The sequence below is a fragment of the Macaca fascicularis genome, chromosome 9, assembly GCF_037993035.2.
Source record: "Macaca fascicularis isolate 582-1 chromosome 9, T2T-MFA8v1.1".
In the NCBI taxonomy this organism is placed as follows: Eukaryota; Metazoa; Chordata; class Mammalia; order Primates; family Cercopithecidae; genus Macaca; species Macaca fascicularis.
This window is the reverse complement of record NC_088383.1, coordinates 133,541,507-133,555,492: the sequence shown is the minus strand read 5'-3', so window position 1 is coordinate 133,555,492 and position 13,986 is coordinate 133,541,507. Positions and strand designations below refer to the sequence as shown.

Here is a 13,986-nt window from a genome sequence, read left to right as displayed (position 1 = left end):
AAAAGAAAGAAAGAAAAAAAATCTAACAGGAATGCAGCCCCATTTATAGTAGCTCAAAAAGAATAAAATACTCAGTAGTAAATTTGACAAAAGAAGGGCAAATTTTATATTTAAGCTTATATTGTTTGTATTATATTATAGTTTATATTGTGAACACTACAAAATACAAGTAAAGAATCCCTTATCCAAAATGCATGGGACCAAAAGTGTTTCAAATTTATTTCTATATATATTTTTTGATTCTGAAATATTTGCATATACATGAGATTGTCTTGCGGATGGGACCCAAGTCTAAACATAAAATTTATATGTGTTTCATATATGCTTAGACACATAGCCTGAGGGTAATTATACAAAATTTTAAATAATTTTGTGCATGAAACAAGGTTTGATTGCGTTTTGACTGCGACCCATCACATGAGGACAGGGGTGGAATTTTCCACTGTTGCTGTCATGTTAGTGTTCAGAAAGTTTCAGGTTTTGGAGCATACCAGATTTCAGATTTTTGGATTAATGATACTTGTTTAAAGAAATTAAAGAAGATCTAAATAAACAGAAAAACATCCCATGTGTGTGGAGCAAAAGACTTAATATTGTTAAGATGGCAATGCTCCCTGCTACAGTCTGAACATCCCCCCAGAATTCATGTGTTGAAACTAAACCAGCAACGTGATAGTATTTAGAAGTGGGGCCTTTAGGAGGTGATTCAGTCAGGAGGGCTCTGCTCTCATGAGTGGGATTAGCAATTCATAAATAAAAGAGCTGCTATGAACACTGTTCGTCCCTGTTTCTCCTTTCCCTCCTTCACCACGTGAGGACAAACCAAGAGGCACCATCTTGAAAGCAGAAAGTAGCCCTCACCAGCCACCAACCTACTGGTGCCTTGATCTTGAATTCCCAACTCCAGAACTGTGAGGAAATAAACTGCTGTTCTTTTTCTCTCTCTCTTTTTTTTTTTGAGACAGAGTCTTGCTCTGTTGCCCAGGCTGGAATGCAATAGTGGATCATGGCTCACTGCTGCCTTGACCTCCTGGGCTCAAGTGATTCTCCCACCTCAGCCTCCTGAGTAGCTGGGATTACAGATGCACGCCACCATGCCTGATTTTTTTGTTTTGTTTTTTGGAGATGGGGTCTCCCTATTTTGCCCAAGCTAAATTTCTCTTATTTATAGATTACCCAGTTTCAGGTATTTGGTTATATCAGGACAAATGGACTAAGACACTGCCCAAATTGAGCTACAGACGTGATACAATCCCCTTCAGAATCCCAGCTGACTTCTTTGTTGAAATTGACAAGTTGAATCTAAAATTCATATGGAATTATAAAGGACCCAGAATAGCCAAAACAATCTAGAAAAAGAAGTACAAAGTAGGAAGATTCATACTTCCTAATTTCAAAACTTACTACAAAGCAACAGTAATCATGTCAGTGATCAACGGAATAGAACTGAAAGTCTAGAAATAAAACTTTGTGTATATGGTTGATTTAGTTTGAATATTTGTCCTCACCCAAATCTCATGTCAAATTGTAATCCTCCATGCTGGAGGTGCAGCATGGTGGGAGGTGTTTGGGTCATGGGGCAGATCTCTCAGGGCTTGGTGCCATATTTGCAATAGTGAGTGAGTTATCATGAGATCTGGTCATTTAAAGTATATGGCACCCCCGCCACCCTTGCTCCCATTTTCACCATGTGAGATGCCTACTCCTGCTTTGCCTTCCACTATGGCTGGAAGCATCCTGAGGCCTCCCAGAAGCAGATGCTGCTATACGTCCTGTGCAACCTACAGAACTATAAGCCAATTAAGTTTCTTTTCTTATAAATTACCCAGGCCATTTCTTTATAGCAGTGCAAGAACAGCCTACTACAATGGTCAACTGATTTTTGACAAGTGTGCCATAACCATTCAAAGGGGAAAGAATAGCCTTCAACAAATGTTGCTGGGAAAACTGGATAGCCACATGCAAAAGAATAGAAGTTGTACCCTTACCTCACACCATATGCAAAAGTGAATTAACAATGTATCAAAAACCTATCTATTACAGCTAAAAATACACAATTCTTAGGAGAAAACACAGGGGTAAATCTTCATGGCTTCAGATTTATCAAAGGATTCTTAGATATGCCACCAAAACCATGAGCAACAAAAGAAAAGATAAAATGGACTTCATCAAAACTTTAAAAACTTGTGTGCTTTAAAAAACAACATCAAGAAAATGAACAGACAACCCACAAAATGTGAGAAAATACGGTTGACCCTTAACTGCATGTTTGAACTGCATGGGCCCACTTATATGCAGTTTTTCTTTCACCTCTGCCACCCCGAGACAGCAAGACCAACCCTCCTCTTCCTCCACCTCCTCAGCCTACTCACATCCTACTCAATGTGAAGGCAATGAAGATAAAGACCTTCATGATAATTCGCTTCTGCTTCATGAACAGTAAATATATTTTCTTTTTTTAAATAGAGACAAGGTTTCACCATGTTGCCCAGGCTGGTCTCGAACTCCTGAGCTCAAGCGATCCACCTGCCTTGGCCTCCTGAAGTGCTGGGATTACAGGTGTGAGCCACCACACCCAGCCCCTTATGCTTTTCTTAAATTTTCTTTTATCTGGCTTCCTTTATTGTAAGAATATAGGGTATAATGCAAATACAAAATATGTGTTAACCAACAGTTTATGTTTTCAGTAAATCTTCTGGTCAACAGCAGGCTATTTGTAGTTAAATTTTGGGGACGTCAAAGGTTATATACGGATTTTCTACTGCACAGGAAGCAAGCACCCTTAACCCCCATGTTATTCAAGGGTCAACTGTATCTGTAAATCATATATTTGATAAAGGCCTTATATCCAGAATATGCAAATAACTCTTACAACTCAATGATAAAAAGGCAACTAATCCACTTTTAAAATGTTGAAAGGAGGCTAGATGTGGTGGCTCACACCTGTAATCCCAATACTTTGAGGGGCCTAGCCAGGATGATTGCTTGAGGCTAAGAGTTTGAGACCAGCTTGAGCAACATAGCAAGATCCCATCTCTACAAAAATAAAAATAAAAATTCACCAGGAATGGTGGTACATACCTGTAGTCCTAGCTACTTGAGAGACTGAGGCAGAAGGATGGTTTGAGCCCAGGAGTTCAAGGTTGCAGTGAGCTGTAACTGTGCCACTGCACTCCAGCCTGGGTGACAGAGATGCTGACTTTAAAATATATATACACATATAAATAAAATTAAAATGTGCAAAGAATCTGAATAGACATTTCTCCAAGGAAGATATACAGATGGCTAATAAGTACAAGAAAAGATGCCTGACATCACTAGTCATCATTGTAGGGAACTGCAAACCAAAATCTGAATGAGATAGTACTTCACCAGCCACTAGAATGGCTAGAATTAAACAGTCGGATAAGAAGTGTTGGTAAGGACATGGATAAATCAGCCATCATACACTACTGGTGGGAATGTAAAATGGTGTAAAATGGTGCAGCTGCTTTTGAATAGTCTGGCAATTCCTCAAGTGATTAAAAATAGATACCACGTGACCCAGCAATTCCACTCCTTAGGCATATATCCAAGAGAAATGAAGACCTATGTCCACATGAAAACTTGCCCATGAATCCTTACAGCAGCATTACTATATGTTACTGCCAAAGGCAGAAACAACCCAAATATACACCAACACAGGAATGAATAAATAACTGGTCCATCCATAGAGTGGAGTATTATTCAGCCATAAAAAGAAATTAAGTCCTGATACATGCTACAACATGGATGAACCTTGAAAACATGCAGAGTAAAAGAAGACAGACAGAGAAGGCCACATACTATACGATTCCATTCATAAAAAATGTTCAGAATAGGGAAACCCACAGAGGCAGAAAGCAGGTAAGTGATTGCTTAGGGCTATGGAGATGAGGAGGTAACTAAAGGGTACAAGGTTTATTTGGGGGTAATGAAAATAGCCAAGTGTGGTGGCTCACACCTGTAATCCCAGCACTTTGGGAGGCCAAGGAGGGTGGATCCTGAGATCAGGAGTTCAAGACCAGCCTGGTCAACACGGTGAAACCCCGTCTCTACTAAAAATACAAAAATTAGCCAGGTGTGGTGGCAGGCACCTGTAATCCCAGCTACTCAGGAGGGTGAGGCAGGAGAATCACTTAAACCCGGGAGGCAGAGGTTGCAGTGAGCCAAGATGGTGCCATGGCACTCCAGCCTCGGTGACAAGAGCAAGACTCCATCTCAAAAAAAAACAAAAACAAAAAAGAAAAAGAAAATGTTATAAAATTGACTGATGGCGATGCTGTATGACTATAAGAAAAACATTAATTATACACTTTAGATGGGTAAATTGTATCATAGGTGAATTATGTCTCAATAAAGTTTTAAAAACACATTTAACAGGAACTGATAAAGCAAATATGAAAAGTTGACATATGACAGAGGTGGCATTATAAGTCAGTGAGAGAAAGGGTGGACTATTCAAAAGTGATAATGGAACAACTGTTATTCATGTAGAAAATAAAATCAAATCCCTACCTCACACCATATACACAAGTCAAATTCAAGTAGATTTGGAACCTGAATGTGCAAAGCAAATCTTTAGAATTCCTGAAGGAGAATGTAAAATATCTTTCTTTCTAAGTATAACAAGGAGAGGGATGAATTTTTTAGACAAGATAGAAAATGCACAAACTACAACAACATGATTAATACATCTGATTATATTTTAATTTAAAACTGTATCCCAACAAGAGGCCACAAACAAAGTGGAAAGACAAACCACAGACTGGGAGCAGACGTGTGCATCACACATAACTGACAAAGGAATGGGAGTGAAATGTATAAAGAATGGCTACAAATCATTAACAAGCATTCCACAGTGAAGCTACAAAGGATATGAATAGGTAATTCACAAAAAGGAAGTTTCAATGGTCAAGGTCATCAAACATTTGAAGAAGTGCTCAAGCACAGTAATAATATAGAAAATGTGGATTATATTACAACAAAATACCATCACAGTCTTCAGAGAAGAAGTTTAAAAAAATCTCACAATACCAAGAATTGGCCAGGATGTGGGATAATGGGATTCTTTCCTACTGCTGGAGGGGATAGAAATGGCACGTCCACTTTGGCGTCATCAGTAGTGTATATCTAATTAGTAAAACAGAACATGCATGTTTGCTCCAGTGAGCTCTTCCGCATCAGGGCTTGCAAAACTTCCTGGACTACAGGAATCACTTAAGTATCTGTTAAAAGAAAGAAAAGATTCCTGGCTCCAAATATCAGACCCACCAGAGCAGACCTGGAAATATGTATATTTAACAAGCTCTCCAAGGTGACCATATTACCCAGCAAGTTTGGGGAAAAATGCTCTGAAAACCACCTAGCACCATAGTTGCACAAGGAGACACGTCCAGAGCTGTTCACGGTAGCATGATCTATGATCATGAAAAAAACTGGAAATGGCCTACGTGTCCATCAACAGGGGACTGGAATATAAAATGTGGGACAGCCATACATTGAAATGCTACAGCACAGTTCTGGCCTCCTTCCTGGCCAACACTGAAATGCTGATTTCCAGAAGCCGGCCAGGCCTCAGAATGAATAGGTGCTATGTAAGTTTTCCCCTGTTGGCGCCGTGTCCGCGAATGTAGTTGAGGGGAAACTGGACGGCGCTCAGTGCTGTGATTCTTCTGCCTTCCCCAGAGTTGACTGCCTCCCAGGCAGGACTGACTCAGACTGGCCGGCTCCCCGGTGGCGGGCTGCCTGCTCAGAGGGCGCTCAGAACGCTGGGTCCGGGAGATGTTCCTTAAAGAGGGGCTGTCATTAAGCTCCTCTGGGCAATATGAGATACACACCCGCTCTCAGCCCATTGCAACATGTATCTGCTTGCTGGTAACCGGGAAGACCTGCCTTAGAGCCACTTCAACGGGGAGACCCAGTGATCGTGCCTGAACAGCCTCAGGGGAGTGTGCCAGCCTCAAGCAGCCAGCATTTCCCAGGCTTACACAGCAGATCCCCCTGTCCACGCTATCCTGCCACTGGGAATCCCTTCTGGCCCTCCAGAGAGGCCTCAGGCCTCCAAGCAGCCTGAGATGGGTGGGGCCAAAGCTAAAGCAGCACTCAGGGCTGTGAAGAGTTTTCCACAGTCAGGACAAAATGTGCCAGGCACTGACCCATGCCCCCCAGGTACTGGGCTGCACTGGGTGGTGAGGGTGCAAGGGGGAGGGCAAAGATGCTGCTCAGTCCCTGCCAGCTTCTGATGTATGGCACAGTGTGAGCCCTGCATCCAGCAACTGTGCCTATGTCCCCTCAGCTCTGCCGCCACAGCGCCTGCCACACACACAGTTACGTCCTTCCTGACCCCTCTCCCTCCCCACATCTGCCAAGGCAGGGTGAGATGTCACCCTCTGAGCTCCCCGATACCCTGTGCCTCCTGATCAGAGCCCGTCACACCAGTGGTAACCGTCTGCATCCCGCCAGTCCTTTACAGCAGACGCTCCCCCTCAGAGGCGCTCAAGAACCCCTGCTGAATAAATGAATGAATAAATGAATGAATGAGCAGATCGGAGAAGGACACATGAGGGCCAGTGACACATCAGGCTCTGCAGAGGACCCCCAGCCATGCCTGTGGCCCTGTGGCTCACCTGCCAGGTGGGGACTCGCAGAGCTGCCCCTGAGGTGGTCAAGGGGTTCGTGCTCAGCACACAGCCAGCAGGCCCTGTACGAACTTGGTATTTGTTCTACTCCCTTGCAAATGCCCTGGGAACCAGGTCGAGGCTATCAGCAGGGAGGAATCTGTGAAGGTTTCCTGGAGGTGACAGCATCTGGTGGGGCCTAGGAAGGCAGTGGGAACTCCAAATGTGTCTATGGAAGGAAGAGCGACTCAGGTACGTGCCGGACCACTCTCCTGGGGCTTGGTCCCAGCCAGGTTCTCAGCTGGGGCCACTCTGGCACCACACCTGGCACAGAGGAAGAGGTCCTCCCAGCCCCTAGAAAGCACAGTTAGAGGGAACCTGGGTGGCACTCCCAGGATGGGGCTGCGTGTGCTGCACGGAGGCGGGGACCAGTGTGGCCCCACCTCACCTCAGGTAGCTCAGAGCCTGGGGTCTGAGAGGTCACATGAGGAGCTGGAGTAGCTAAGCACAGTTGTGATGGGGCCACAAGACTCAAGCCCCAATGCTGCCAGAGTGGAGGAGGGGCAGCCCCGAGGAAGGCCTTCCCTGAGGAGGGATAGGGAGGTGAAGGTATGTGCATGTGTGCAAACATATGCATGTGCGTGTATGTGTATTTACATGTGTGTGCATGTATACACACGTGTGTGCATATATGTGTGTGCACACATGCGTAGGATGGGGAAGAGCTGGTCACTGCTTCACATCAGGGAAGGAGAGGTGACCACAGGATGACATTTCAAAATGAGGAAGGCAGGGCCAGGCCTCTCAGGTCACCTGGTGCTGGGTGAAGAGGGACCTGGCTGTGCACCCGCCTCAGAGCCTCAGAGTCCCTGGGGAACCTGAAAGCTGAGGTGTGTCCCCTGGAGAGTCTCAATTACAGTTTATGAAGCTAATTAGGTTTTTTCTTTGGATCCATAAAATCTCAGGGTGGGCCCATTCCAAGGGATGTCTTGCTTTAAAGAAAAGGTTAGATGGGAAAAGGCTGTAGGGTGGGTAAGGGTGGGAGGTGACCCCTGTGCCCAGGAGGCTGGAGTGGACTCTGGGGATGGTCCAGTCTTGGGCTGGCTGGGCTTGGCAGAGCCACCCTGGCCTTGGCCATCAGGACACACAGCCTGACGGTCAGGAGCATGAGCTCGGGACCCATCAGCCCGCCTGGCTCTTCTCCTGGTCCAGCACGGACCCGCCTGGGCAGGCTACGGAACGTGTCTGGCCTCTGCTCTCCTAGCTCTGAAATGGGGATGACAGTGGTACCTACTCAATAGGGTCTGGAAAGACTGCGTATGCGTTCAGTAGACTCTATTATTCAGTTTCCTTATCCTCAAAATGCAAATGACAGGGCCTGCTTTATTTCTGGGTCGTGGCTGTTGGGTGGGTGGAGCAATGTACCTGTGTGCGCAGGATCATGGCTGGCCAAGTCCCCTTGACAGTGGCACATGGAGGCCTGGCTGTGGTCGGGTGCTCAGCAGCCTACCCAGGGCCCGGGCTGGATGGGGTATCGTAGGCTATGGAAGGACAGGTGCACGAGGGCAGGGCTTTGCACAAACACTAAAGTGGTCTCCCCATCTACAGGGGGTAACTCCTGCCCTAAAGAACCCCCCCACCCCAGCCCCCCAGTCCCCCTGCCCTCACCTCTGCTTATCCCTTGCTGAGGGAAGGAGTTTTGTGTGTGCAGCAAGGAGACCTCTGTATCCCACATTACCAGCCGGCCTGGAGGCAAGCCATGGAGGAGGGTCTGGGGGCAAGATATGGGGGGGTCTGGGGGTAAGATACGGGGGGGTAGCAAAGGGGGATCTGGGGGGAGGCCATGGAGGGGGGTCTGGGAGAAGCATATGGGAGGGGTTGGGAGCAAGATATAGGGGTTCTGGAGGCAGGATGGATATGAGGGGGTCTGGGGGCAGCTCATGTAAAGGAGTCTGGGGGTGGGGTATGGGGGTGCCACAAGGGGGTCCTGCTGCCGCCCCAGCGCCCCCACTTGCTGCCTCACACCCCACACTAGTGCTGTATGTTCTGCCGGGTTGGTGATGGGTTTTTCTTTGAACATGTTTCTGGGAAAGCTGTATTCTCACTCCTGCCTGCCAGGTGGTTGTTAACATGTGTGAGCACTTCATCAGGCGGTACGATTACAATCTCACGTGACGTCGCCCTCAGCAGCTGATCATCAAACCCGGGGTGTTCAGTGAACACAGCAGTTAAGAAACCAGGTCTAAGAGCTCCGGACAATGCAGAAACGACCAATCCAATGGGAACCTCCATTTCTTTTGGCTCATACATTTCTCATGAAGCACAGATTAGTATGTATCACAGCAGACCCCAAGGGGTGTGAACCTTTCAGGGGGTCACCAAGCTGCCCGGACCCCCCACCTGGCACCCACGTCCTCACCCAGCCCTGGCTCTCTGCTGTCCAGGCACCTCACGCCCCTGCGAGCTCGCACACCCAACATGCCAGCCTTTCCTCCACTCACTCATCCACGTGCACAATGCCTTTGGGGACCAGGGTGTGGGGGACCAGGATGCAAGTTTGAGGTGGTGAGAGTGCAGGAGACACAGATCCGACCAGGTGACGCAGTGGCGGTGGGTCCAGGGAAGCTGGTGCAGGAGTGGACAAACGGGGCCAGGACAAGGGGAGAGACAGACACAAGGGCCTGCCAGTCCTGCAGACGCAGACAGAGGTCTCTGCTCAGAGCTTGGACCCAGGGCTGAGGTAGGAGTCAAGAAACCCTGTAGCTCCCGCCCCCAGGAGAGGCAGTAGGACGTGGGCTCAGGGGACTGTCACAGAAAATCAGGGGCTGACGCATCCCAGGAAGAACAAAGCAGGGGTCCTGCAGAGAGAGAACCGGGTGCTTCTGCCTCAGGCAGCTGGCGAGGGCTTCTCCAAGTAAAGGGCAAATTAGGGAGTAAACTTTACCCTCATCCCTGCTGAAACTCTAACCCCCAGTGTGCCTGTCCTTGGAGATGCGGACAGCTTGGTTTTGTCTGATGCTCCCCATGGTTAGGCTGAGTGGTGTGCTGGGGGAAGGCCACCCGCAGGAGGTGAGCTGCCCGTCTCAGCGCACCAGGAGCACACGCCGCTTCATGACTGGTGACATGAAACTTGATCACCTGGCCAAGGCTGTGTCTACCAGGATTCTTCATCGTAAACTCCCTATTTTGCCCTTTGTAATTGCTAAATATTTGGAGGTCGGGGGAATTACTTTAAGATGATACATAAATATTCTGTTTCTGCTTAAACTCCCAAAGGGCCCTGTTTTGAAGCTGCCAAGTTTGAGATAGTTCATGATGGCAAGGGGGAGGTCGCACAGCTACTGATGGCAGCTCCTGAGCTCAGGGGAGGGCCTGGCTGGAGGCAGAGGCTGGAGAAGCATCATCTGGCTGGGTTTAAGGCCACAACCCAGGTGGGTCCCCTGGGGAGACAGTGGAGAAGGACATTGTGGGCCCCAGCCAAGCCCCTCGGGAGCCCATGACATGGAAGATCAGCAAGGGACGGAGGCTGTAGGAAGACCAGGAGGGGTGTGCTTCAGGATGGCGGCCCCTCTCCCACCTCTGGACCTCCGACCATGCCCTCCCCCAGCCTCAGCTCCACTCCCTCCTGCTCTGTCCCTACAAATCCCCTCTCTGGCCCTACAGGGCCCAAATCAGACACTGCCTCCTCCAGCCATTCCACAGGCCCGGTGGGATGTGACCACTCCCCTCCCTCGGCGCGGCCAAACTCAGGACTTTGGTTGACCCTTGGGTCAGCACAGGTGCTGGGTTCGGGTCGGTCCCGGGAGCAGCTCCAGGTCTGAAGCTCTGTAACTCCCGGTACCCACGGCTTCTGCACAGAACACCTCCTGCAGATCAAAGCCGGACCGAGCTCCCGCCCACTCTCGAGCCAGGCTCTCTGCCTGTGAAGTTCTGGGGACTTGAGGGGACTATGCCGAGGACCCCCCTCGGGGCCCTGCTCTCAATGGCAAGCGAATCCGTGCGCGCCCTCGCAAGGGGGTGAGCCTGCTGCTGGCGACGCTCCCGGCTCACATCCCCCAGCAAACCTGTGCCCCTCAGCGCCGCGCTGCCTGTTTGCTGTGGCTGCGCGCTGAGATCCATATGTCAAAAACGACTTACTGTTCTGCGCGGCAGCAAATATTTTGGCAGGCGGGTCTCATCTGCTTGTCTTTCGGGTTTCACACATGTGCACGCAGATGACACACGTGGTCTATGGGAGGCAGAACTCACAGGGGCGTTGGGAGGAGCCAGCGCCGGGGCTTTGCGTCCCCTGTGCCACGCCAGGCGCTCCTACAGCCTCCATGGGCGACAACTGCGGGGCAGCACGGTGGCTCCAGGGGAGCCGTGTCCCTGGAGGCTGCAGGGGCGGCTTTTTGATTCCCAGGTCTCAGACATGAGCTCGGACCGGAGTCTCATGTAAACCAAATCAGCGTCTGGGTGTTAGGCGTGGCAAGCTGCATCCCCCCACAGCCCCCGACAGCTAAGCCTCACTTTTCTCGGCTACAAGGATACTGGGCTGGCCTAGGGGGCCCAAGTCCATGATCTCGCCTGGGCACATTGCTCAGTGATGGGGGACAGTGGGGCCCTGTCCCCTGTGGGATAATGATGTGGCAGCAAGGATCGGGCAGGACAATCCCACTTCAGGGACTGCACCTTAAACAAATAGTCACACAAGTATACAGAAGCATATGCTTGCAGTAAAATCCAAATAAAGACTGGACATAGTGGTTCACGTCTGTAATCCCAGCACTTTGGGAGGCCTAGATAGGAGGATCCTTTGAGGTCAGGAGTTCAAGACCAGCCTGAGCAAAACAGTGAGACCCTGTCTCTACATAAATAAAAATTGAGCTGGGCGTGGGGGCGTGCCCCTGTAGTCCCAGCTACTTGGGAGGCTGAAGTGGGAGGATCACTTGAGGTGGAGACTGTAGTGAGCTATGATCTGTGGCACTGCACTCCAGCCTGGGTGACAGAGTGAGACCCCATCTCAAAAAGAAAAAAATCCAAATAAAGTCTGATGTCTCATGAATAGTGTGGGTACCAATGTCAATTTCTTGGTTGTGACAAATGTACCATGGATGTGTGAGGTGTTCACGGATGAAACTGGATGAAAAGTGGATGAAAACATGCTAACTCCACAACTTTCCAGTACATATGAAATTATTCCAAAATAAGCTTATTTTTAAAACACACACACGTTTATATAAGAATATTCACTGTGACACTGCTTAAGTTGCAAAAAACTAGAAGCAACAATGTTGACCCATCTGGGAATTGTGAGACACACAATGGCACAGCTGCGTTACACACACCACGCAGGCGAGCGCGAGGCAACTCCACGCTCACGGACACATGCCCTGAGTGCATGGGTGTCATCATCAGGGAACCACGATTGGTGGAGCTGATATTCTGCTACGATCCCGGCAAAGTACAGAGTATGTGTTTCTACACACAACAGGGACCGACGACAGGACTGAGCCAGACGGGAGCAGCAGCAATGACCTCTGCCGAGTGCAGCGATGAGATGACACCTGTGGTCAAGCGTCTGCATTTCTTTTTTATGCTAACAGAGCATTTTCTCCTTCCTTCCTTCCTCCCAACCTCCCTCCCTCCTTCTTTTTTTTTTTTTTTTTTTGAGATGGAGTCTTGCTCTGTCACCCAGGCTGGAGTGCAGTGGCACGATCTTGGCTCACTGCAAGCTCCGCCTCTGGGGTTCACGCCATTCTCCTGCCTCAGCCTCCTGAGTAGCTGGGATTACAGGCACCCACCACCACGCCCAGCTAATTTTTGTATTTTTAGTATTGACAGGGTTTCACCATATTGGCCAGGCTGGTCTCGAATTCCTGACCTCAAGTGATCCGCCCACCTCGGCCTCCCAAAGTGCTGGGATTACAGGCGTGAGCCACCGTGCCCAGCCTCCTGAACAGAGTATTTTCTTTGCAGCACATACACTACTCGGTGCCAGTGACCACCACCACGCCATGGGTTACTGCGAAAGCCTCCTGAGCAGTACCCCTGCTCTGCCCTCATCCCACTGTGACCTTCTCTCAAACAGCGGCCAGAGGGACCTTTTGAAACCCGAAGGCAGGTCATTGCTCTCCTCTGTGCAAGGCCCGTGATGGCCGGCGTGGCAGAAGAGAAGCAAAGCCTTTGGCAGCCCTCTCCCTGCCCCATGCTTTCTCCACCCCTCCATCCACCTGAGTGTCTTTCTCCAACACCCGAGGGGCTGTGCAGTGGCTGTTTCCTCACCTGGAATATTCCTTCCCCAGAACTCGCATTAATCTCCCTTCCCCAACCCCTCACTCACTCCCCCAGGTCTTGGTTCAAATCTCACGGTTCAGTGAGACCCACCTGAACCCACCTGTTTAATGACAGCCCTTCTCATCCTCTTACAGACAACCCAACTTCCTCATCCACCGCCATGTTGCCTGTCTTCCTCTGCTGGCAGGTGAGGCCCCAGCAAAGGCCTGTGTCTCTGGCTGACGATGCTTCCTGAGGGCCAGCTGGCAGGGTGGCCACCCAGGGAACGTGGTTAAGGAGCAAAAGACTCAGCAAAAAACACAAAAACATCTGTGGTATAAGAGGCCCATGATCTCATAAATGAACTGGACTGCATTACCAGAGTCATATTACTTAACCTTTCCGTCTGAAACATGGGGGCCTCTGCCTTTCGCTGGTCCTCCTCCCAGGCACAGGGTCCACAGCTTTCAGGCAGTGCATCCTGCACGCCTTGTGCAGGGCCATTCAGCCAAGCCCCTAAAGGTTCCCATAAATTTACTTTCTTCCTTACATATTCTTATCCAGTCTTTAAAAATGGCCACTCATTCCTCAAAAAGTTAAACACGAATTACCACATGAGCCAGGAATTCCACAACTAGGTATATATCCAAGACAACTGGAAACGTGTCCACACAAAAACCTGTACATTAGCATTCACGGCACCACTATTCCCAACAGCCAAAAAGTGGAAGTGTATTAGTCTGTTTTCATGCTGCTGATAAAAGACATACCAGAGAGACTGGGCAGTTTACAAAAGCAAGAGGTTTAATGGACTTACAGTTCCATGTGGCTGGGGAGGCCTCAGCATCATGGCAGAAGGTGAAAGGCATGTCTCACATGGCGGCAGACAAGAGAAGAGAGTTTGTGCAGGGAAACTCCCCTTTTTAAAACCATCAGATCTTGTGAGACTAATTCACTATCACCAGAACAGAACAGCAAGGGAAAGACCTGCCCCCAAGATTCAATGACCTCCCACAACACGTGGGAATTCAAGATGAGATTTGTGTGGGGATGCAGCCAGACCATATCAGGAAGCAACCCAGATGTCCATCAG

General features: G+C 49.1%; 1 protein-coding gene across 10 annotated transcripts in view; it reads right to left on the bottom strand.

The window, feature by feature from the left end:
- The window catches only part of LHPP (phospholysine phosphohistidine inorganic pyrophosphate phosphatase), a 167,089-nt gene that overhangs the window by 29,740 nt on the left and 123,363 nt on the right, over positions 1-13,986 (bottom strand). For 4 of the 10 annotated variants that reach the window (XM_074003029.1, XM_074003031.1, XM_074003028.1 and 1 more), the window contains one exon: positions 3,082-3,179. The exons of the other annotated variants lie outside the window; for them this stretch is intronic. In XM_074003029.1, the coding sequence (XP_073859130.1) occupies positions 3,082-3,179 (98 nt within the window). The remainder of the gene's footprint in view (positions 1-3,081; positions 3,180-13,986) is intronic. 10 annotated transcript variants of the gene reach the window in all.